Raw genomic sequence first — 24,134 nt, forward strand, 5'->3', positions numbered from 1 at the left:
TCTGCCTGAGTCTTACACTTGATCTACCGCCCATGGCTTGAGGGCAGTGTTGCAGATGTTAAACCCCTTCAGGCTGCTGCTCCATTGGGCCTGGCCAAGGCAGGACGGGGCAGAGGATGGGCATAGCAATGGTGTTCACAAGGGCACCTAGGACCCTTGAGAAGGACCAGGTTGCCTTCTCCAGGCTCACAGTTGTTAGATAGAAACACCTGTGCCTTTGCCTCCTGCTGGGGATGGACCAGGGTCTTCAGTGGAACCACAGCCCTGTGAGTCTGTCCCTCCCCGAGGTGATCTCTGGTCTGCCCCCCGCCAAGACCACCTGTCTTCAGCCACTGAGGAGAGTGGCTCACACGGTGCAGAGGGGGGAGCATGGGCTCCGCTGCCCCCCTGCCCCAGCCACGGTGTCCTTCCTTAGTGGGTGGGAATGTCCTTCTTTTCTTGGGGATCAGTGTGGGTACAGAGGGTGAGCAGAAGGAGCCGAGGAGGGGTCAAGATGGAGCTGCTTCATCCCACTTGGACCCCTCCCTCCAGCCGCTGTGACCCCCATCCTTCTGCAGCTCTTGAGTGGCACTTAGCAAGCTAGTGTATGTTCCTTCTAACAACAGGCCCCGCCCTGACCGGTGTGGCTCCGTCCGCCTGGGCACCAAGGGTCACCAGTTCGATTCCCAGTCAAGGACACGTACCTGGGTTGCTGCCTCACACCTGCAGCAGCCCCTTGGGGGTCTCTTGACTCCACTACTACGTCCCTGTCACCCCCACATCCTTGTGGGAGCCTGCCGCCCCTTCTCTCGCTTTCCAGTTCCTGCTGCTCTGGGCCCACCTTCCCAGTGGGCTGTTTCCACTCGGATCACATCACTATTGTCCCTCCCTCTCGCATGGCTCACTCAGAACAAGAAGGGAAGTTATGGGGACAGGAGAGCAACCCTGAGCTGGCTGCAGAGGGACCAGGGGGGAATCCTCCACTTCCAGGGACTCTGGGCTCAGAGGGTCCACGATATGTGATTCTCTCATGCTCCTGGCCCCTCCTACCTTCGCTTTCCCACCTTTGTCCTCTGAATCAGACTTCTGCAATCAGAGCATAGGGAGAAAGCATGAGTGGGGACCAGTCCCAGCCACACCCCAGCCCCTCATCCCTGAACCCTCCAAGGCTTCCCTTGGCCATGGTCCAGCTCCCCGCCCCTGGGGAGGGGTGTCTGCCTGAGTCTTACACTTAATCCACCGCCCATGGCTTGAGGGCAGTGGTGCAGATAAACCCCTTCAGGCTGCTGCTCCATTGGGCCTGGCCAAGGCAGGACGGGGCAGAGGATGGGCATAGCAATGGTGTTCACAAGGGCACCTAGGACCCTTGAGAAGGACCAGGTTGCCTTCTCCAGGCTCACAGTTGTTAGATAGAAACACCTGTGCCTTTGCCTCCTGCTGGGGATGGACCAGGGTCTTCAGTGGAACCACAGCCCTGTGAGTCTGTCCCTCCCCGAGGTGATCTCTGGTCTGTCCCCCCCCAACACCACCTGTCTTCAGCCACTGAGGAGAGTGGCTCACACGGTGCAGAGGGGGAAGCATGGGCTCCGCTGCCCCCCTGCCCCAGCCACGGTGTCCTTCCTTAGTGGGTGGGAATGTCCTTCTTTTCTTGGGATCAGTGTGGGTACAGAGGGTGAGCAGAAGGAGCCGAGGAGGGGTCAAGATGGAGCTGCTTCATCCCACTTGGACCCCTCCCTCCAGCCGCTGTGACCCCCATCCTTCTGCAGCTCTTGAGTGGCACTTAGCAAGCTAGTGTATGTTCCTTCTAACAACAGGCCCCACCCTGACCGGTGTGGCTCAGTCGGCCTGGGCACCAAGGGTTGTGGGTTCGATTCCCAGTCAAGGACACGTACCTGGGTTGCTGCCTCACACCTGCAGCAGCCATTGGGGTCTTCCCCTCACTTTGCTTCTTTTGACTCCACTACTACGTCCTTGTCACCCCCACATCCTTGTGGGAGCCTGCCGCCCCTTCTCTGGCTTTCCAGTTCCTGCTGCTCTGGGCCCACCTTCCCTGTGGGCTGTTTGCATCCAGACCCCATCACTATTGTCCCTCCCTCTCGCATGGCTCACTCAGAACAAGAGGGCAAGTTATGGGGACAGGAGAGAACCCCTGAGCTGGCTGCAGAGGGACCAGGGGGAATCCTCCACCTCCAGGGACTCTGGGCTCAGAGGGTCCGCGATCTGTGATTCTCTCATGCTCCTGGGCCCCTCCTACCTTCTCTGCCTCACTTTCGTCCTTCGGATCAGTCTTCTGCAATCAGAGCATAGGGAGAAAGCAGGAGTGGGGACCAGTCCCAGCCACACCCCAGCCCCTCATCCCTGAACCTTCCAAGGCTTCCCTTGGCCATGGTCCAGCTCCCGGCCCCTGGGGAGGGGTGTCTGCCTGAGTCTTACACTTGATTTACCGCCCATGGCTTGAGGGCAGTGTTGCAGATGTTAAACCCCTTCAGGCTGCTGCTCCATTGGGCCTGGCCAAGGCAGGACGGGGCAGAGGATGGGCATAGCAATGATGTCACAAAGGCACCTATGACCCAAGGACCAGGTTGCCTTCTCCAGGCTCACAGTTGTTAGATAGAAACACCTGTGCCTTTGCCTCCTGCTGGGGATGGACCAGGGTCTTCAGTGGAACCACAGCCCTGTGAGTCTGTCCCTCCCCGAGGTGATCTCTGGTCTGCCCCCCGCCAAGACCACCTGTCTTCAGCCACTGAGGAGAGTGGCTCACACGGTGCAGAGGAGGGAGCATGGGCTCCACTGCCCCCCTGCCCCAGCCACGGTGTCCTTCCTTAGTGGGTGGGAATGTCCTTCTTTTTTTGGGGATCAGTGTGAGCAGAAGAAACGGAGGAGGGGTCAAGATGGAGCTGCTTCATCCCACTTGGACCCCTCCCTCCAGCCGCTGTGACCCCCATCCTTCTGCAGCTCTTGAGTGGCACTTAGCAAGCTAGTGTATGTTCCTTCTAACAACAGGCCCCGCCCTGACCGGTGTGGCTCAGTCGGCCTGGGCACCAAAAGGTTGTGGGTTCGATTCCCAGTCAAGGGCATGTACCTGAGTTGCAGGTTCCAGCCCCGGCCCTGGTTGGGGTGCATGTGAGAGAGGCAACCAATTGATGTGCCTCTCTCATATCAAAGTTTCTCCGTTTTTTCTTCCCTCTCCCCCCTTCCCACCCTTTCCCTCTCCCTAAAAAATCAATGGAGCCCGGCCGGGCGTGGCTCAGCGGTTGAACATCGACCTAGGATCCAGGAGATTGTGATTCGATTCCCGGCCAGGGCACGTGCCCGGGTTGCGGGCTCGATCCCCTTCAGGGGCGTGCAGGAGGCAGCCGATCAGTGACTCTCTCATCATTGATGTTTCTCTCTCTCCCCCTTCCCCTCCCTTCCTCTCTCTGAAATAAAATAAGAAAAAAAGCACGTCTTTGTTCTCTATTTACTGACATGGAAAATGTAAGACAACATGGCCTCTATCTAGCTGCATATAAAGGGCATTATTATTATTATTTTAAATATGTCTTTATTGATTTCAGAGAGAAGGGAGAGAGAGGCACCAATGATGAGAGAGTCATTGATGGGCTGCCTCCTGCCCGCCCCCGACTGGGGATGGAGCCTGCAACCCGGGCATGTGCCCTGACTGGGAATCGAACCACGATCTCCTGGATCCTAGGTCGATGCTCAACCGCTGAGCCACGCCGGCCGGGCTGGGCATTATTTTTAAAAGGAGGGGATCAGAGAGGAAACAAGATCCCGCCGCCTCCCGCAACCGCATCAAAATTACAACTAAAATACAGAACCGCCGTCACTCAGAGTCTCCTGAGATCTGGCTGAACAGAAGCCCCGCAACCAGGGAGCTGAGGAAGCTCCGAGAGGGTAGGAGGGGGAGACGCGGCCGCGGGCCCAGCCCCGGTGCTGCGGGGTAAACCCGGGAGGGAATATGGGCGGTGGGGGTCTCCCGGAGGAGGGAGGGGTCCCAGCCCCACAGCAGGCCCCCAGCCCAGGGCTCCAGGGCTGGGAAGAGATGTCCCCACACTCAGGGCTGTGAAACCTGCGGGGACTGTCCCTGAGGGTCCCGGAGGCTGCGGGAGCCCCAGCAGCTCCTCTAAAGAGCCCGGCGCGGACTCACTCGGACGCTCCCTCTGAGCCCAGCGCCGGGAGCAGCCGGAAAGGACCCGGGACACCCGGGGGGGAACTGACCTGCCTGGAATCGGGGGAGAGGCGGAGGGCGGCTTCCTCCCGGGCAGAAGGTCTGGCGGAGGCCATGGCTCCTGTGGAGAGTCCTCCCCGCACACAGCCGGCGGACAGGCGCCATATTTGAATCGCCAGCACCTGACTCGCACCTTCGGCCCCGCCCCGTGACTCCCAGAGGCCCCGCCCCTCCCCACCTGCAGCTCATCCAGGCCATTTCCAGGGGCTTTTCTGTGCAAGTGGCCTCTCGAGCCCCATGCTTAGGACTTTCCTAAAATCTCTCAAACGAGCAGCAGCGGGCCCCATACGGCTTGATAAGCGGCCCCAGGCCTGGCACTAGCGGCAGCTGCATTGGCTCATAGCTTGGCCTCTCCTGGGCACCTCCAAGCCCAGCACAAGTAGCAGCCAACTACGGTTTGCTGTGTAGCTCATGCTGGGTGGCCCTGGGCAAGGCACTGGCACAGGCTGACTTTGCACCTCCCGGGAGGCCCCAGAGACAGTGCACCTGGTGGTCAGACTCGACCACGTGGATTACAGCCCTACCAAATCCACAAGTGACACACTCAAGGGGCGCACTTGGTGAACCAAAGCTCCACTGACGTAAATCCTGCTCCATAGGGGTGTCTCCAGCACAGCAGCTCTCTGGCTGTAGTTGCAGCTGGTCCTCACAGCTGACTGGCCTGGGGGTCAGTTCCTCCCAAGGACGCCAACAGCTACAACAGGACAGTGCACTCAGCCCACACAAGGGAGCACCAAGAAGGCCCAGCTCAGGTGACCGGGGAGGCTGAGCCACTGGACCCTACAGGACACCTACTGCACAAAGCCACTCTACAAATTCCAGGAGACATAGCAGCTCTGCCTAATACATAGAAACAAACACCAGGAAGCTGCCAAAATACGGAGGCAAAGAAACATGTCACAAAGGAAAGAACAGAAGAAATCTCTAGAAGAGGAACTAAATGAAATAGATCCAAGCAAGCTAACAGATACAGAGTTCAGAATTTTGTTTATAAGGATGTTTAAGCAGACTATTAGAGAAATAACTGAGAAAATCGATAACATAATAAAGTACCAATTTGAAATGAAGGCTACACGAACTAAAATGAGCAATGATTTGCAGGGAATCAACAGTAGAGTAGAGGATGCTGAGAATCAAATCAGCGATTTGGAACATGAGGAAACAAAAAACACCCAACCAGAAGAGCAAAAAGAAAAAAGAGTCCAGAAATATGAAGGTAGTGTAAGGAGCCTCTGGGACAACTTCAAGAGGCCCAACGTTTGTATTATTGGGGTGCCAGAAGGGGAAGAAAGAGACCAAGAAATTGAAAACTTATTTGAAAAAATAATTACAGCCCAGCCGGGCGTGGCTCAGCAGTTGAGCACCATTGCACATTAACAATATATGTATATATTAGCCTCACCCGAGGACTTTTGTTTTTCATTGCTTTTTCAGAGAGTGAAAAAAAATACCCATCCATTGGCTGCCTCCTGCACACACCCTGGCCGGGACCAGTTGTCGAGCCTGCGACCCAGGTAGGTGCCCTTGGCCAGAATCAAACCCGGGACCCTTCAGTCCAAGGGCCGACTCTAACTGCTGAGCCAGACCAGCGAGGGCCACACCGCTGAGACTTGGCGTGCGTTCGCGAGTCTGTGCTTAAAACGTTCCTTCTTCAGAAAGTCGGGATGTTTCTCTCTTCTCCCCTTGCCCTCGGGTTGCTGCTTAGTTGGCTGATGCCCACTGGATTCACGCCAGGGGAGGTAAACTCCTCGGGAGGTGTTATTTCCTCTTTAAATGTTTATCTACATCGGTTGAGATGGTGTCGCAACACGTTTGGGGTTGTATCTTTTAAATCCTCTTTGGTCGACTGCCTTAAATTGTGATTCTTTCGGAAGAATCTCTTTTATTTACTTATTTAAAATTTTTATTTAGTGATTTGAGAGAGAGAGAGAGAGGGGAACATCAACTTGCAATTCCACTTTTTCACACGCTATTGATCGCTGCTTGTATGTGCCCTGGAGGGAGATCGAACCCACAACCTTGGCGTATCAGGACGATGCTCTAACCGACTGAGCCGCCCAGCATGCTCCGTCTTCTCTGCTCAGTTTTTCTCCGTAACAAACATCACCATCTAAACACGCTCTAAATAACTGTGCCGCAAGGGCAGGCAGGACTCCTGCTGGGCCACAGGGCCTAGTCGTGGATTCCAAGCAACGCCAGGCTGCGAACTTTGGTTCAGAGGTCCATTCATTCATCCGAAAGCATTAAACGCCAACTATGCACCAGGTACCGTTATAGGTGTTTGTTAAAGCAAAGAGTAAGACAGGCAAAGTCCCTATATGCAGGGAGGTCCCATTCCAGAGAGGGAGACGAACTCACAAATGAAGTGTGACGCGGGGCAGACGGCCATCTGTGTTTCTGTGCACCGACAAAGGCCTTACGGATCGCACCAGCTTTACCAACGCTAAGCCCCACCAACGTGGCTAAGTGCGTAAGAAAGTTCCTGCAAGAAAACCTGGCCCGGCCCTGGCCAGCTAGCGGGTCATCTCGATACACCAAGGTCTCGGGTTCAGTCCTTAGTCAGGGCGCGCACAGGGGTCAACCCACGATGCACAAAGAAGTGGAACAGCAAATCGATGTCCCTCCCTCCCTCTCTCCCTCCCTCTCTCCAAAGATAAAACCTGGCCCAGCCGGGCGTGGCTCAGCGGTTGAGTGTCAACTTAGGATCCAAGCGATCGGAGTTCGATTCCCGGTCAGGGCACATGCCCGGGTGGCGGGCTCGATCTGCAGTCGGGGGCGTGCAGGAGGCAGCTGATCAATGACACTCTCATCATTGATGTTTCTCTCTCTCTCTCTCTCCCTCTCCCTTCCTCTCTCTAAAATCAATAAAGATATATTTTTTAAAAAAACCAAAAAAACCGCCCAGCCGGGCGTGGCTCAGCGGTTGAGCGTCGACCTAGGATCCAGATCAGGGTTCGATTCCCGGTCGGGGCACATGCTCGGGTTGTGGGCTCGATCTTTCTCTCCCTCTCCTTTCTTCTCTCTGAAATCAATAAAAAAGATATATTTAAAATAATAATAATAATAAAAATAAAAATAAAAAACCAAAAAAACAAAACCTGACTGTTACAGGCAGAAGCGCCGGCCGCCCCGGCGCTGACCTGCTTCTCGCCTCTAGAGGGAGCTCCTTACGCGTCAAAACAGGACCGCGGGCGAAGCGCTGAGAAAACGTGTAGAAACGGTCCCTTCTCTACGCGACTGTGTTGCCCAAAGGAATGCAGTTCGCTTGTGAAAACTCTTAACACCTGGGAAATATAACTTCTTCGCCTACCTACAACTGACTTATTCCACGCTGCCCAAGTCGTGTCGGTTCTAAGTCCGTCTGTTAAAAACATAAAAACACAGCGCCTGCCGGTGTATTGGCAGGACAGCTGCCGGTCACTAGGGAAGACGAAACCTTTCGGCCAGATTTCGACAAGAACCTTGGCGCGCGACTGGGGGGATGCGACTGGAAAGCGAGTGCCCCAAGTTAGGCGGCGGAGCCAGCACCGCCAACGTCCCCCCAGGTCACAGCCTTTGTGACGGTCCTTGCCCTGGTTCGGAGGCCCGAGAATCACCACGGACCGGAGCTGAGCTTTTAACTGCGCGTCGGGCACCCCAGCCCTTAGATCCCGGCTCTGGGAACCATCGGGAGGACACCCGGGAAAACTACAGGAAGGCAGGGAAAGGGGAACTGACGCCAGGGACTCACATACCGACTCGCATGACCCAGAGACTAGCGACAAACACCCGAGCGAGCCTTGGCCGGTGGGGCTCAGCGGACGGTGTTGGCCGAGGGGCCCCGGGTTCCATTCCCGGTCAAGGGCACGCACCAGGCTGCAGGTTCGTTTGATCCCCTGCAATTGATGCGTCTCCCTCGCATTGATGTTTCTCTCTCTCTCCCTCCCTCCCTCCCTCCCTCCGTTCCACTCTCTCTAAAAATCAATGGAAAAATATCTCCGTGTGAAGATTAACAAACACACGCACACAAAAACAACAAAACACACCAGATAGAAAAGCCCACAGACCACAGGTGAAGGGCCACAGGCGAAGGAGACCCACGCGCTCAGCCCCACCCACCAGGTAAGTTAAGCAGCAAAGAGAATACGGCGCGTCCGGACTGGAAAGCAGGGGAGGACTGTCTGTATTTACTGTCAGTGGAACTAAGCGCTGCGAGGGGTGAGTGGCGGGAACGTCAAAGGCTTCCACTGCCACGAGAATGGTTCGCAGGCGCCTCAGCGGTTACACAGTCATCGTGCGCGTGACTCAGCAAATGCTCCAACGCCCCGTAACGTTTATCTTCGTTAACTGTCCCGCCTCTACAATATTTTTCCTGTATTTTTAGCTGCAGGGTTACCTTGTATTTTTAGGGTTACCTTGACGGACCCTTCGTAGGATGGTTCCGAAAACATCATTTTCTATAGAAACCTGTTTCTTAGGGACACTCGGGTTGCCCAAAACGTGATTTCTCGGGCCTGCTCGCGCACGGCCCATATTGTTCTGCTGGTGGGAGCCCCGCAGTCACGGGAATTCTGACAAATCCTATTTCACAAAACTGACGCCAGAACAGGGCAAAGTAGGCTGTGGGCATAACCGCCTCGCCGCCCGAGCAGATGTTCCTGGCGAGACGGAGCTTTGACTTCAACGGGGCGTCATCGAGAACAGACTCTTCCACCCACGTCTGCGGACGGGAAGAATTTTCCACAGACCAGCTTTTGTCTCTGTACTCTCCAGACCTGATTTTACCCCCCTGCCTGGATACTGCTGGTGCCGGGCACGTGGGGCCGGTCCCTGTGACCGCAGAGACGCCGGTGGATGGACGCTCCCACGGCCGGACCGTCCTGGATGCCGTTTCTAGCAGGGTGGCCAGTGCGGGTGTATCCACTCTCGGGGTGCCTGTGAGCCACGTGAATCCATCCCACTTAACCAAACGCGGGCATCCCCGCTCAGCTCTCCTTGGTCCCGTCCCCAAAGACACTGCAGCCACTGCGCCCAACGGAAGGGCGCCCGGGGGCGAGGGGGACAGAGGCCCTGTGGGGTGCAGCTCAGGTATCTTGCTTTCACTCGCTGCTTTACACAAAAACACGCCAGCCCGGCCCCCAGCAGACGGGCTCCTCCCACGGAAGCTCCGGGAACCCCCACTGGCCGTGAGCCTTCTTAGCGTAAAGCCCCCGGGAGGAAAGCTGCAGAGTCCCGGCCCCTCTTCGCTGCCACCAGCAGGGACAGAAACAAGCGCCCAGAGGGTGGAGAAAAGAGCCAGACTTAAGTTTCCAGCTGGGCGTGAAGGCAAGAGGCAGCCAGGCCCCCAAAGGATGGGGGTCTGTCCACAAGGTGACGGGTCACTCGAGGGGCAGACACGGCAGACGAGAGGCGACAGGCAGCTCGTGCGGTGGGACCGCACCGGCCGGGAGCCTGTGTGCAGGTGGGCGGAGCCCACCGAGGGGTGACTAACAGTCGAGGGCGGGGCTGAAGACTAGGGTGACCCCCTGTCGTCCAGGGCCACTCTAAAGACCAGGGCCATGGACGCAGAACATGAGAGCAAGGCCAGTACCAGAGGGGCCCTCCCAGGGGACCATGAGCAGCGTCGAAAGGTGAGCGGAGGGGTGGAAACAGGCCGGATGGACTTGCCCTGGCCGGCGCGGTTCAGTGGCTAAAGCACCGGCCTGCGTACCGACGGGGTGGGGACTCGACTCCGGGTCAAGGGCACACACCTGGGTTGCAGGTTGGATCCCTGGCCTGGTCCCGGTGCACGTGGGAGGCAACCAATCGATGTGTGTCTCTCACAGGGATGTTTCTCTCCCTCCCTCTCTTTCTAAAAATCAATGGAAAAAACACCCTTCGGTGAAGATTAACAAAAAAATAAATAAAATTTTAAAATAAGCCCAGCCGGGCGTGGCTCAGAGGTTGAGCATCGACCTAGGGTCCAGGCGATCAGGGTTCGATTCCTGATCAGGGCACATGCCCGGGTTGTGGGCTCCATCAGTGACTCTCTCATCACTGATGTTTCTCTCTCTCTCTCCCCCTCTCCCTTCCTCTCTCTGAAATCAATAAAGATATATTTAAAAAAAAAAAATTAAAAGAAGATGGGTGGGACTTAGAAAGGAGACGGGGACGGCGCTAGGAGGGGACCTCACGGGGCATCTCCGTGTCCTTCCTTCCCTGCACGGGCTCGAGAAGGCAGCCGTCAAGGTCCAGGCCTGGTGGCGTGGCAACAGGGTGCGCCGGACGCTGCTGCACGGGGCGCTCCGGGCCTGGGTCATCCAGTGCTGGTGGCGCTCGGTGCAGGCCAGGATGCTGGAGCAGAGGCGGCGCCTGGCGCTGAGGCTCTACACCTGCCAGGAGTGGGCGGTGGTGAAGGTGCAGGCCCAGGTGCGGATGTGGCAGGCCCGCCGGCGGTTCCTCCGGGCGCGGCAGGCGGCCTGCGTCATCCAGTCCCACTGGCGCTGGCATGCCAGCCAGACCCGAGGCCTGATCCAGGGCTGCTACGAGGTCAAAGCCAGCCAGCTGCAGCTGGACATCGAAATCCTCATGACCTAGGGCGCCCGCAGAGCCCAGGAGGCTGGATCTCTCTTCCAATAAAGATACTTACTGACCACGGTCCTGCCCTTTGGGAATTAGACCCATAGAAGAGGGATTGGCCGCTAACCTTCCTGCCTTGGTCCCCTGGTGTGGTCGAGAGCCTGGACCGGAGCAAGCCACCCCGAGCCCTTGTTCCTAATGCAAACCTGACCAATTTGGCACCGAAAAGAGACCCTGGAGCCCGGTCAGGCTCGGACACCTCAGCCGGTCTGATCCCAGCGGCCTCCACAAATGGGGGGAGGCACCGGGCTTTCCTTTTCCGCAGGCCCTTTCCAGGCAGCTCCACTCAGGGTGGGGCACCAGAGAGATTGGCTGTGGCCAGAGCCAGCTAGGAGGCCAGGACTCCTCAGGCCTGTGCTCAGCAGGGGCCTTGGGGGCCAGTGAAGCGCTTGGACCGGAGCCAGGAGGATGGGGGTACCCCAGCTGAGGAACAGCAGGACAGGCTGTGCCTCACTCAGGGACAGCCAGCCAGGGCCAGGCCCTGGGGAGGGCCGGGCAGGAGCTCAGGAGCAGCAGCTGTGCCCACCGCTTCCCTCCCCAGGGGCTGGGAGACCAGGCTTCCTTCCCTCCCCTCTGCTGGCCACTGCCAGGGAGAACCAGGCATGGGGTGGGGAAAGGGGGATGGGCCAAGCAGAGAACTAGGGGTGGGCAGGGCAAGGTCATTGGTCCAGGGATGCAGCCACATCTTCACAGGCAGCTGTGCTGGCTCCCCCAAGATCGCCTCTCCCCCCTAAATGTCCCCAGATGGCCACACCCTCTGCCAGCCTGAGTGGTGCTGGGGGTTTCTGCTCTGCTGAGCCTCCTGCTCTCTCTCGGCATCTGTGGCTCAGCGACCTCTGTATCTGATCTCTCGCAGTCTCTGCTTTATCGCCCATGCCCAAGGTCCCTTGCTCTCAGCCTGTGTGCCTTGGATGTTTGTCCCTGAATGTGCATCGCAGAAGTCTGAGGTCCATGACCCTGCCCCCCCCAGGGTTTTGCAATGGATGGCCTTGCAGACGGGGTGGGAGGTGCGTATGAGTCAGGGGTCTTCAGGGGCCTCGCTGCTGGGTCAGGCTTTCCCTCCCCTGGGTTGGTGTGTGCATGCCTGTATGTGCATGCATATGTGTGCATGTGTGCATGTGTGTGTATGTGTGTAGGGTTTGGGGGAGGGTGTCTCTAGAGCAGCTGTGGCAGATGTGAGGATGTGGGGATCAGTCCAACAGCCATCACCTCCAGCAGCTGCAGGTGGCAGTAATGCAGGCAGGTACCTGGCCCCTTCAGGGGCTTCGGGCCCAGCCCCCCCCCCCCCCCCCCCCCCCCCCCGCTCCCCTTCCTCCCACCAGCAGGTGGTAGGAGACTATGAGGTCTGCGCGCTGGATAGGGCGGGAATTCTGCAGGACCAGTCCTGTGGCACCGCCCCTGCCTCACAGGTTTTTAGACCCTGGGCTGGCGAGGGTTTGCATCTCTGATTCTCAGCCTACACTGGACGTGGGACTCCCATGGGACACACAAAGTCCCCATGCCTGGGCCTGGCTGGAGACTGCTTTGCTGGGCTCGGAGAGGTCTGGGCACTGGGACTCAGCATGCGGCCACTGTTAGGAAACCACTGAGTAAAGCCCGTCCCAGCCCAGGTAATGCATCTGCCTCGGCCCATGTGGTTCCACCTGGGATGGGGACTGATCTGGGCGAACCCAGGCTGTCACCAGCTGGTTGGTCAGCCTTAGTGTGCACAGGATGGCAAAAGCGGGGGTGGGAACAGGGCAGGTACAGTTCCCGCCGCACAGGGAACTTAGAGCTCGGGGATGGAGAAGTGGAAGCCGACGGGGCGACCCGCAGATGCATCGGACAGAGAACGAATATTAAATAGCTAAGCGGGTGCTGTTACAAAGCAGAACCTGTGCGACAAAACTCGACAGTGTAACCCACCGAGTGACTAACGGTACTGTCCTCAGTGTCTCAGCAAGGCATGGCCCACGGTGCCCGTGTGGTTAATAAACACGCACGGTGCCGCGGTGAGAGCGTCGGCCCGCGGACTGAGGGCCCTGGGTCCCGTTCCGGCCACGGGCAGGGACCTCGGCCGCAGGCTCCGTCTCCGGCCCGCTCGGGCTCGTGCGGGCGGCAGCCAGTCGATGCGTCTGTCACATCGGTGTGTCTCTCTCTCCCCCTTCCACTCTCTCTGTGAAAAGCAATGGAAAAAACATCCTCGGGTGAAGATTAAAAAAAAAAATACACAGTGTTGCAAGGCCGCCCAAGCGAGCTTCAGATTTTGTGACTCAGCCTCACAGGACAACAAGGGGCTGTCCCAGCCTCGGGTTTATTTCGCGTGGAGAGAAGATCCAGGACGGTGAGCCCAGGGGCCCCCCGAGGCCCAGGCGCACCTCCGTCCCGGAGGGAGGTGCAGCCCACACCCGGCACCTGCGGCTGTCGGTCTGGCTCCCACTGTTGGACCCAGTGCATGAGTGACGTTGTTGAGTTCAGTGCACACGTGACAGGTTAGATGGTCACCGGGCCCCAGGACCAGGGGCAGTGTGCTGCTGGAGGGGCCCCGATCGGTCACCCCCCTTTCGGTCCTGGGCAGGAATGTTGGTGATAATTCCCTGAGACTAAAGGAACATTTATGTGTAAATGTCACTCTGGCTCTTTTCTTAAACTCGCAGGGCTCTTGGGCGGGAGAGGGGGCGGGATATCTTTGTGGTGAAGAAATGTTTGTGAAGTTCAAGAATTTCTTCTGTTTCCCTTCAGATTCATCTTCTTCAATTAGAATCAAGTAAAATTAAATCTTCACTAAAAAAAAAAAATTAAAAAAAAAATAGACATATGGCACAATCCCATTTTAATGAAAGTATTTCCACCCTTCTATCTGTAAAACCGCATGGGAATCTGCCCAGGCTGCCGCAGCGGAAATGTTAACGGTGGTTATATTTGAATGATGACACTTGGAGTATTTTTATTTCCTTTTTGTGCTTTGCAGGTAATACTTTTATTTTCTTTTGTATTTTGCTGCAGTGCTTAAACTGTTTATAAGGACCATCTATTGTTTTTACAGAAAGAATAAAGTAATTTTTCCTAAAAAAAAAGAAAAAAGAAAAAGAAAAAGAGCCCTGGCCGGTTTGGCTCAGTGGTTAGAGCGTCGGCTGGGGGCCTGAAGGGTCTCGGGTTCGATTCTGGCCAAGGGCACGCACCTGGGTTGCAGGCTCGATCCCGGGCCCCGGCTGGGGCGTGTGTGGGAGGCAGCCAGCGGACGTGTCTCTCTCGCACCCGTGTTTCTCTCTCCCTCTCTCTCCCCCTTCCACTCTCTCAGAAAAGCAATGGAAAAAATATCCTCGTGTGGGGGTAAAAAAAAGAAAGAACCCAAACTGGGCATTGTGACGAGAGCCCCGGGGTTGACAGCTCCCACCTGCACTTTCTTTCTCATTCCCTCTTCCCCTCTTTTCGCCCTCCCAGCGCTCACTTCCCCTAACCCCCCACCTTCCCCTGCTCTCCCCAGATCCACCGGCCCCCAGACTGAGGAAGCCCCACTGGCCCAGGCAGGAGGGTGGGCTCCTTTCCTGTTTCTGCAGGAGGGTGGGGTGGGGACATTTCCAGAGGGCTTTGTGACCCTCAGTGGCTCCTTTCCTCTCAATTTCCTGTGACCCCCTCCGCCCCCCCCTCCTGCCAGGAAAGGAGGTGAGAGCGGCTGGGGTGGGAGGAGTGGACCCAGAGCTCTGGAGAGAAAGCTCCCCACAGGGTCCAGGTCTCCCCCCCCCCATGGTGGTGGCAATGGAAGGAGATCTTCACCGAATACCTTTTGTGCCTTATTAGCTGTGAACCACGTTAACGACCTTTTACAAATTATTATTACATTTTAAGGAAAATGCCCCTGAGCCATGTGAAGGAGGGTGGTTTTCCAGGTGCAAAGGAATGAGAGCCCCACCTTGGCCTGCCCAGGGGTTGGGACAGGGACCACACAGCAGGCCCCAGGGGGGCAATGCCCTGGTGCCCGGCTGCTGGGGGCTGCACCCAGGCCTGCATCATTTGGGGCCAGGGATCTGGAACACAGACACCCCAATAAGGCTGCCAAAATTAGTCCCTGCACCCCAGTGTTGGCTGGCGAGGAAGAGCCATTCCTGCCATTTCCTTTCTTCAGTTTTGTTTTCAACTTTTAAATTGTTAACCTAAATTTCCACAGTCTCACCGGCCCATTACGCAAATGAGTTCGCTTAAAAATGACAAATGGGAATGTCCCTGGCCTGCCCATCTCCCCACGCAGGACCCTGTCCCTCTGAGATGCCCCAGCCTGAGGGCTCCCCGGAGCTGCCAGGCTCTTCTGCTCCTGTTCGGGTTCTGCGCCCACTGTCCCCAGGCCCCAGGAGGGCAGCGGTGCCGGGGCTGAGCCTGCGGCGGAGACTGTGCCTCTGCGCCCTCTGCTGGCGAGCCCCTGACTGCACAGGCGGGGGATGCCCGGTGCCCTGGGCTCCAGGACCCGCCACCACCGCCGCAGGGTCAGCTCCCCCAGGGACCGGAGAAGGGCCCTCTGCTGCCGCCTTTCTACTGCCCAGCCTCTGCCTCCCGCTCACCTCCCCCCTCCTCGCAAGCTCGTTAGACTTTGTGCTGACCGTGTGACCGGCACGTTCCGCCCCACGCTTCCCCTTTGCTTCCTCTCGCCAAGCGCTCAGCCTGGCTCTGCGCTGACCAACCGCTGGCTCCTCCAGGTCAAAGCCCACAGTTCTCGGGGTACAGCCAGCTGCCCCTCCTGCCCCATCCCCCACGCCATCCAGGTCCTCCACTGCAGCGCCAGGCCAGCTCCGTGTAAACCTGCTGCCTTCACCCCAGGAGAGGGTGGCTTATTTACTTTCTGTCTCGCCACCGGGTATGGATGGGCTGGGTCTGGTGGCCACCAGGTCCTAGCATCAGGCACAGAGCAGGCACAGACCAGAGTCAACAAATGCTGGCAACCCGAAGGTTGGGAGGCTGTGGCTGGTGGGAGGGGCCTCCCTGGGTGAAGGGCAGGGAGCGCTATTTTAAAATAAAGACACTTTATTTACAGATAATACAAAATAAACCACAGGACAAACTACTGTGCCGGGGGAGGGACAGCCCCCATCCTAAACCCCCTCCCCATCCCAGAATAACTTATATAAAAAATTTAAAAGGCCCTAGGAGGAGGGAGGGGCAGGGCTGGAAGCACCTTTGCTGACTGGGGTTGGGGCCTGCAGCCCTCGGCCGCCCTGTTCCAAGGTCCAGCGGACGCTGGCTGGCTCTGTCTGAGTCCTGGGCCTGGAAGGAGGGGCAGCTGCGAGGCTGCAGAGGCTCCCGGCCAAGGACCCGCCTTCGGACTCCGAAGGGCTGGAGTGAGTAGGTGGGTAGGAGGCTTGGGGGCGGGCGTGGGGTTGGCATTATTGCAGTGCTCCAGCCAACTTCCTCCTGGCTCTGGCCATGCGTCTGCACCGGGTCCCGGGGAGTGCTGAGCAGGGATGTGGGGTCCTCAAAGTGATGATGTCGTTGAGTCCACCACCTCTCGGCCATTGCAAACGGTGGGGACAAACTGGGAGCCAGACTCTAGGGAGAGGAAGCTGGAGATTGGGGCTGACTCCCCAGGCCCTCCTTAGGGGGTGGGCAGCAGGGGGCAGAGGGAGGGCCCCACCCCGCACCCTCTCCTGTCCCCAGCTGAGGACTCTCAGCAGCCCCGGGAGTGGCCCCTGCTGAGGAGCAGGTGGGGAGGGGCTCAGGCGGAGGAGAGGGTCAGGGCGGACGCTGACCTTGGCCGAGGCGGGAGCCGGCCCTGGCCGCGGTGCTGCCGAAGCGGCTGGTGGGCGCCCGGTGGCTGACCACGTTCTTCTGCGGCTGGAAGAGAATTATGTGCAGCTTGGGCGCGAAGAGACAGCCGAGCACCACGGAGCCGCTGAGGCTGACGGACACGCACATGGTGGTGGTCTGCACCTGTGGCGGGAGGTCGGGGTCAGCCTGTCCCTAAGGCCTGGGCGCGGGGGAGTGGTCAGCACCCAGCCCTGGGCCTCCGGCCCTTCGCCAAGCCCCAGAGGAGTCCTAGGGAGGTTGGGCACAGTCTCAGCACCCGCCCCGGTGGACCGTCCTCCCAGGGGGCCAAAGTGTCGGCTGCGGGGTGATCATACAGGGGGAGTGTGTGTGCACGTGTGTGGAGGGACGCAGGCACGGAGCGCATGTGTTTGGGTGCATGTGTATCTGTTGGGCGTGTGTCTGTGGGGGGGTGAGCGTGTGCAGGTGTGTGGGCCCAGGTGCAGGGGCAGGGGCAGTGGGGAGATGTGGGTGGGTGCCAGGTAGGCTGATGTGTGAGTGCAGGAACACAGGGGTGTGTGTCTACACGCATGTGTGTGTTTGTGCACGTGTGAGTACTCTGCCTGTGTCCCAGGTGAGTCCATGCTAATGCGAATCCTATGCAAATGCAGGCGAGTGAGAGCGACTCCCTCCCCAGCCCCGGCCGCCACCGCCCAGGCAGATGCGGGTGCGGGTGGGGTGCGGGTGCGGGTGCAGGAGCAGCCAAGCCCAGCAGACCCTGGCCCCAGCTGCCCGCCATACCTCTGCCCTGGGGGAAGGGCCTTGGCAGGGGCTCTTGTCTCGGTTTTCCTGCTCCTTTAATTGTTAAGGTTGTCAGTTCAGGCCCTGCCCTACACGCCCCAGCTGAGTGCCCTCAGGGAAAGGATTGAACCTCCCTGAGCCTCCGTGTCTTGTCGGCTGTAAAATGGGGAGAGCCACAGAGTTTACTCCAGTTGAGGGGAGGCTCCAAGACGATCCTTTTACCACTCAGAGCCCAGCTCATCTGTCGCCTCTGCAGACAGGGCTTCCCTGACCCCCCACCTGAAGCGGCTCCCTGAAGCTGAGGAGACCCACTGGGACACTGGGTGCCAGTTAGAGCTTTGCTTGGAAGCCACCAACGGGGGTCCAGTGTTCACCGGCTGTATCCTGATCTCTGTCCCCTCTTTGCCTCACCTTCCTTGCCACCCCTGGTTTCATCTCTCAGCCCAGAGTTGCACAGCTCTGGGGGCACCACGCCACACGGCACGGCTCCAAGGGGCGTCCGGGGTGGCACCCTCTGGAGCCGCGTGGCTCCCTAACCGTGCCATCCTCACTCCAGCTCTCCACCTCCGCCTCTGCCTCCCTGTCCAGCATTTGTGCCTCCCTCCTCGATGCAGGGGGCAGTGCCCACCCTCTGCTCCAGTCGCCTCCCCCATCATCTCTACCCCAACCTCTTCAAATCTGCCTGTCCTCAGAGCCCAGTTCAAGGACTCCTCTTCTAAGAGGCTTTTCCTGCCCTGGCCGGGTAGCTCAGTTGGTTGGAGTGTCGTCCCGTACACCAAAGGGTGCTGGGTTCAATTCCAGGTCAGGGCACATGCCCAGGTTGTGGGTTCGATCTCCAGTCAGGGCGCATATGGGAGGCATATGGGAGGCAATTGATTGATGTTTCTCTCTTACATCGATGTTTCTCTCTCCCCCTTCCTCTCTCTAAAAATCAATAAAAAAATGAAAGAAGCATTTCCTGATTCTCCCCCCCCCCCACACACACACACCCTCTTCTGCGTTCTCACGGGGGCCTTTGTCAACCTAAACCAGTCAGCAGCATTTCCTGAGCTGGCCCTCTAGTCAATCCCCTGGTCACCCACCAGCTCCAGTCAATCCCCTGGCTCCCCAAACAGAGCCAAGGTCTCCCCCCAAGGCCAGCCCTCAGCACAGCAGGGCAGAGCCTCTGTTCATCAGACACATTTGCACCCCCACCCCCCAGACCAGGGGATGGCATCCAAGTCCCCAAGTCTGTCCTCAGCTCCCTCTAATTCCTCCGCCTCCTGGCCTTCCCGCCTTCCTCAGGGTCCAGTCCCCGCTGGGCCACCACACACTGTGTGCCCCGCCCCGGGTGAGCCTGTAACCTGCTGGAGCCTCCGAGTTATCGGAAGATTAAACCAGACACCAGGAAGCAGACAGGCTGGTGTCCCACCCCCGAGCTCACCCGGTAGTCGCTGGAGGTGACATAGAAGATGGGCAGGAAGGCCAGCCAGATGATGCAGGTGGTGTACATGGTGAAGCCGATGAACTTGGCCTCGTTGAAGTTCTCCGGGCACTTGCGGGTCTTAAATGCGTAGAGCGTGCAGAGCGCGATCAGCAGCACGTTGTAGGCCAGCGAGCCCAGCATGCTCGCGTCCCGGTGGTTGCAGCGCAACGTCACCACCTCCCGCCGCTCGGGGGCCGTCTCCTTGCCCGTGCCCGGTGCCTCCACCACCAGCCAGGCGGTCACGATGAGCAGCTGGCCCGAGATGAGCGCCAGGCAGATGGCCACCTGCGAGGCGGGGCTGATGAAGCGGGGCCGCTGGGCTCCCTCGCGGGCCCCGCCGAAGATGCGCGCGATCCGGTTGGTCTTGGTGAGCAGGGCCGAGTAGCAGACGGAGAAGGCGGTGCCCAGGCCCAGGCGCCGCAGGGTGCACACGGCCGTGGAGGGCTTGGCGATGAAGACGAAGGTCATGCAGTAGCAGAGGAAGACGCCGCCCAGCAGGATGTAGCAGAGCTCCCGGCCCGAGGCCTTGACCACCGGCGTGGAGTTGTGCCGCACGAACACGCCCAGCACGAAGAGCGTGGCCAGGGCGCCCAGGCAGGCGATGGTGACGGGCCCCACGGCCCAGGCGTCGCCCCAGCGGATGTACTCCTGGGGCAGCTCGAAGCAGCCCGTGAGGCTGGCGTTGGGCCAGTAGCCCAGGCCGCAGTCGGCGCAGGTGAACTCGTCCAGCCGGTACTCGTAGGGCTGGCAGGGGATGCAGAGCCAGCAGCAGACCTCGCCGGGCTGCACGCTCTTCACCTCGTGCTGCAGGCAGGGCTCGCTGCAGCGAGAGGCGGGCAGGGGCCCGGCCGAGGGCGCGGCCCACGGGATGAGGCTGGTGTCCAGCGTCAGGCCTTCTGCCCAGTAGCCCACCTTCTGGTAGCGGTAGCGCCCGCTGCCGGCCCGCAGGTAGGTGAAGATGTTGTAGCGGCCGATACCGTCGCCGAAGCGGTCGAAGCGGACCTCGCTGTGGGTGTCAGCCGGGCGGAAGGGGGCTGGGCAGGGGAGGGAAGGAGGAGGGGGTTGGGTTGGCGGGTCATCCTGATGTGGCCCCAACCCTCGTCCTGACACGGAGCCCCGATCCCACAGCTGGGGCCGGTCCTTGTCCTTCCGATCCGCACCCCACACTAAAGCCGACCTCACCCCCAGCCGTTCTGCCGAATGAGAGGCTGCAACAACCCCCAACCCTAAGCCCCAAGTGGGACCCCAACCTTAAAGCCCAGGCATCACCACGAACCTGAAGCCCACGCTGACCTCCAACCATAACTCCCCCAAACCCATCCCTGGACCTAATCTCCAATCCTTCCAGCCCAGGCCCCAACTTCATCACAACACACCACACTCCTCTCCCCTAACTTCACATGGGAACCCCAAAAGCCAAACTTGGCCACAGGTCCCCTCCTGGTTCCGCTAAATCTTATCAGTGATAGACGACCCCAGCTCCAGCCCCGCCAGTCCTAACACTGGTCCCAGAAGGAGCTGAATCCCAACCTCAGCATCATCTGTAACCACTGTCACCCGAAAATGCTCAGCAGGAAACTCACAAATCCCTTCTACTCCTCACCCCTGTGAACCTCAAGTCTCCCAGCCACACTCAGGGAGCAACACCCCTATCATCATCATGGGTCCCAGTGAGAAATCAGGGTTCAAGCTAGCAGCTGATGTGCTCAAGGCCCCATGGGGAGTGGTGTAGCCTGGAGTCACATGCCGGTCCCCCATCCAGCCTCAAAGTCCTGACAACCCACCTCAAGCCCAACATCAACCCCACCAAGCCCAGCCGCAGCCTTGCTCCAACATCCGTCCACACAGATCCCGATTCCCCCGTAACTCTGAAGGCCAACCTTGTTGGCATGACTACTCGTCTTGACCTTGGGCTCCAAACTTCATCAGCCCTGCATCCCCTCCCACCCTTGGACGCCAGCCGCCCAGTGGACACCGGCCATGTGGCACCATTACCATCGAACTTGACGTTGAGCACGAAGTCCTTGTAGAGGCGGCGCCCATTGACGGGCCGCATGGCCTCGCAGAGGCGCGTGGTGTTGGGGCAGAGGGCGCGGTGCATGTCGTGCAGGGCGTGGGCCATGGCGTACACTGCGTTGACCACGAACATGATCTTGGACTCCTGCTCAAAGGGCACGGCCCGCAGCGAGTGGGCCGCGCAGTCCCGCTGCCGGAAGCTGCAGCGGAACCTCTGCTCCCAGAACTCGCGGAACCAGGGGTTGCGGCTATTGTTCCAGGGGTCCAGGGCGCGGAAGTAGGCGGCGAAGTCGCTGATGGGGTAGGAGGCCAGCTCGATGGTGATGGCGCCCTCGGCCGCCCCCTCACTGCCGGCCACCACGCTCTCCAGGGCCCCCCAGCCATCGCTGGCCACCCAGGTGAAGCTGGCGTTGAGGCGCCTGGCGGCAGCGAGCAGCTCACGGGCATCCTCCGAGCGCGCGAACAGCACGGCCACGCGGGCGCTGGGCTTCTGCAGCAGCGAGCGCACCACGCCCTCGAAAGCGGCTCGGCTCATGGCGCGGCCCACCTTCTCCGAGGTAGCCACGCAGATGTTGCGGGCACGGGCCTCCAGCTCAAAGGCCTCAATGCCCGTCTCACCGTAGTCGCCCTCCGATGCCACAGTGGACACGTACGTCCAGTTGAAGAAGCGGAGAATCTCGGCCATGGCCTTGGCTTGGAAGAAGTCGGGGGGCACCGTGCGGGCGAAGTAGTCGTACCGGGACTTGTCGCTCAGCTTGGCGCTGGTGGACGCATAGCTGATTTGTGGGATCTGGAACAGCCGCAGGAGGTTGGCCACCTGGGGGGAGGGGCAGAGAGAGCAACAATCAGAGACACAGGTGTCCCCAAACCTACCTGACCTTGGGATCAAGTATCACGTGACCAGCCATGAGGTTTACCTCTTCCCAAAGACCTAGATCCTGTCTTGATGTGGCTTCCCCTCAGGGACAGAGAGCTTTCTACCCCTTCCCAAGGGCCAGAACAGAGAGACCCAGGGCCGAGGCACCAGGGTCCTGAGCCACACCTGAACCCCTCTGCTGTCCCCGCTCAGACACAGGGCAGGAGCAAAAATGAGAGCTGAGGGAAAGCCCAAGCGGTGGGTGGAGAGAGATTGGCCCTTGGCCGCAGAAGGAAGAGGGAGGCGCCAGATGGCGTCTGGGATGCTCAGGGCTCTCAGGCCCTCTACCTGTTTGGGGCAGTTAACCTTTCCCCAGAGTCAATCCTGATGGGATGAGGGAGAAAGAAGAGGCTCCCCCAGGAAGGAAGACCCAGATCTAAGGGCCCCCATGGCCCCTAGAGCCCAAGGGGTTGGTCTCCACTGGATGCCTGAGCCTGAAATAAACAAGGCTTCCTGCTTACCACTGACTGCCTGGCACCCCCTCCCACCTCCGGGCAGCTTGGATCTGCCCCCAAGAGTGCGGTCCAGCCAAGGACCTGGTGGGATGGTGGCAGATGAGAGCAGGTGAGGCTCAGGTCCTGAAGGGGGAAGCTAGGTCTATACTTGCAACTACCCTGGAGACCCTAGGCGACCGTCCCCCCACCTCCATGGATGCATTCTGCTTCTCTCCCTCCCTGTTTCTCTCTCCTGGGCTGCTTCTGGCTTCTATCTTCCACCCCTTTCCATACCCGGAGGCCCTTGGCTGAGAACCCTACAGCCTCTCTCCAAGCCTCAGTTTCCTCACCTATGAAATGGGTTAATAATAATAGCCAATATTGATTATGCCTTTATTACTCACCAGGCCCCCGATATGTTCTGTGCATGTTTTACCTCATTAAATTCCCACCACAACCCTAAGAGCGGCAAGCATCTCGTTTTATAAGGAGCAAACTAAGGCACAGAACTGGGCAGGAACCTGGGCCCCCACCTCTGGCCTCTCTCTCCAGCCCCAATTTGAGCAGCCCCCCAGTACCTGGATGGAGACGTCACTGTAGGAGCCGCCAATGACTCCAGTGATGGCAGTAGGGGCATCGTCCTGGGTGGCATAGGAACCGTCGGGGCAGATGTGGCGTGAGCCGTCAGCGCCCCGGCTGAGCGAGGCACGCACGAAGTCCAGCGCCTGCTCCAGGGCGTAGGTGTCCTTGGAGCAGCTGTCCAGTATGTGCGCACCCAGGCGCACGCCCGGCAGCAGGCGCGGGTCTCGGTTGATGCGGTCCAGCGCGAAGAGCATGGCCTCCAGGCGCTGGATGCCGCGGTGCTCGTTGACGGGACCGCACTCCTCCGAGGGACCGCCCTTCTGGTGCACCGGGAACAGCCCGCCCAGCACCAGATCCCCCTCCAGGGTCAGCACCTTCTTGGCGGGGCCCTCAGCCACAGTGCCCCACAGCAGCAGGGCCAGGAGCCTAAGTGGCGATCCCATGGCCACAAAGGGGGTGGGTGGGTCCAGCAGACCTGAGCCTCCAGGGGTCGAGGGTAGAAGCAGCTGAGGCAAAGAGAGGGGGAGACAAAGAGCAGGAAAGGACAGACAGGAAGAGAGATGAGAAGGGGCCCAGCTCCCGCAGAGACCCACAGACAGACAGACAGGGAGAAGTGGAATCTGAGAGCGGCCACTCCTTCCGACTCTCCCTCCCCCAAACCCCTTTCCCAGGCAGGCACTCAGGAGCCAGGGAGAGGCGATGTCACTAACTAAGCTGAGGACCTCCTGGGACACCCCTTGGCCTCTCAGCCCTGCCCTGATCGAGGTCTGGGAGTGGGCCCTGTGCCCATCCCAAACTTAGCAGCGAGGGCGGGAGACACCGAGCAAACAGGAGACTCCAGCCAACACCAATCTCAGTGTGAATCAAAGAGTCCAAGACCCTGCACAAGCCTCCCAGGACCCCAAGGTCAACAACTTGGCAGCAGAGACGGGGTCAGACTTACAAACTTAAGGTCCAGTGCCCATCCTGAGCTTTGGGTTTCCTGACAGGGGCCACTGTTGGCCAAGAACCCACCAAGGAAGAGGGAAGGAAGAGTCTCTACAGGGTAGTCTCCAACTCCTAGGGAGACTAGAGCCCTGGTGAGCACCCAAGGGTCCTGGCCTCTGTCTTTTAAAAAGCCATTTCCAGAGTCCCCCTGACTGAGGAAGCAATTGAAACTCTAGGTGCGGGCAGTTAGGCAGCAAGGTGGCCCCAGGGAGGGATGCCGAGGTGGCCACAGGTCCTAAGTCAACAGGGAATGTAGACGTGAGTATATGTGTGTGTCCGGGGTGGGGACAGTTCATCTGGTCAGAATCTCAAAACAGTGCCAAAGGTGAGACTTCCGAACACCTTAGCTCTACGCAGAATGCTGTTTGAGACTCTGTCTTCCTTTTCTCTCCAGCTCAGAACCGAGCAGAAAAG

General features: G+C 59.0%; 2 protein-coding genes across 2 annotated transcripts; one reads left to right on the forward strand and one right to left on the reverse strand.

The window, feature by feature from the left end:
- Positions 1-9,802: 9,802 nt before the first annotated feature.
- Positions 9,803-10,765, forward strand: IQCF6 (IQ motif containing F6). The gene is made up of 2 exons (XM_016216886.2): positions 9,803-9,819; positions 10,327-10,765. Exons 1-2 carry the CDS (start codon positions 9,803-9,805, stop codon positions 10,763-10,765), a joined length of 456 nt encoding a protein of 151 aa, XP_016072372.2.
- Positions 10,766-16,250: 5,485 nt separating this feature from the next.
- GRM2 (glutamate metabotropic receptor 2) lies at positions 16,251-23,176 on the reverse strand. Its single transcript, XM_016216883.2, has 5 exons — positions 22,730-23,176; positions 20,781-21,618; positions 18,744-19,819; positions 16,525-16,705; positions 16,251-16,324 (listed from the first exon to the last, which is right to left on the reverse strand). Exons 1-5 carry the CDS (start codon positions 23,174-23,176, stop codon positions 16,251-16,253), a joined length of 2,616 nt encoding a protein of 871 aa, XP_016072369.1.
- Between the last annotated feature and the right edge of the window lie 958 nt (positions 23,177-24,134).

The sequence above is a fragment of the Miniopterus natalensis genome, chromosome 15, assembly GCF_054644295.1.
Source record: "Miniopterus natalensis isolate mMinNat1 chromosome 15, mMinNat1.hap1, whole genome shotgun sequence".
Lineage (NCBI taxonomy): Eukaryota > Metazoa > Chordata > Mammalia > Chiroptera > Miniopteridae > Miniopterus > Miniopterus natalensis.

What these genes read in the sequence shown, in the direction of transcription:
- GRM2 (XM_016216883.2), bottom strand. Translation starts at nt 23,176, where the DNA reads ATGGGATCGCCACTTAGGCTCCTGGCCCTGCTGCTGTGGGGCACTGTG. An exon ending in ACAGTGACGTCTCCATCCAG is followed by an intron (nt 21,619 to 22,729) that starts GTACTGGGGGGC and finishes CCCTCCCCCCAG; the next exon opens with GTGGCCAACCTCCTGCGGCT. An exon ending in CGGCTCCCGCCTCGGCCAAG is followed by an intron (nt 16,325 to 16,524) that starts GTCAGCGTCCGC and finishes TCCTCTCCCTAG; the next exon opens with AGTCTGGCTCCCAGTTTGTC.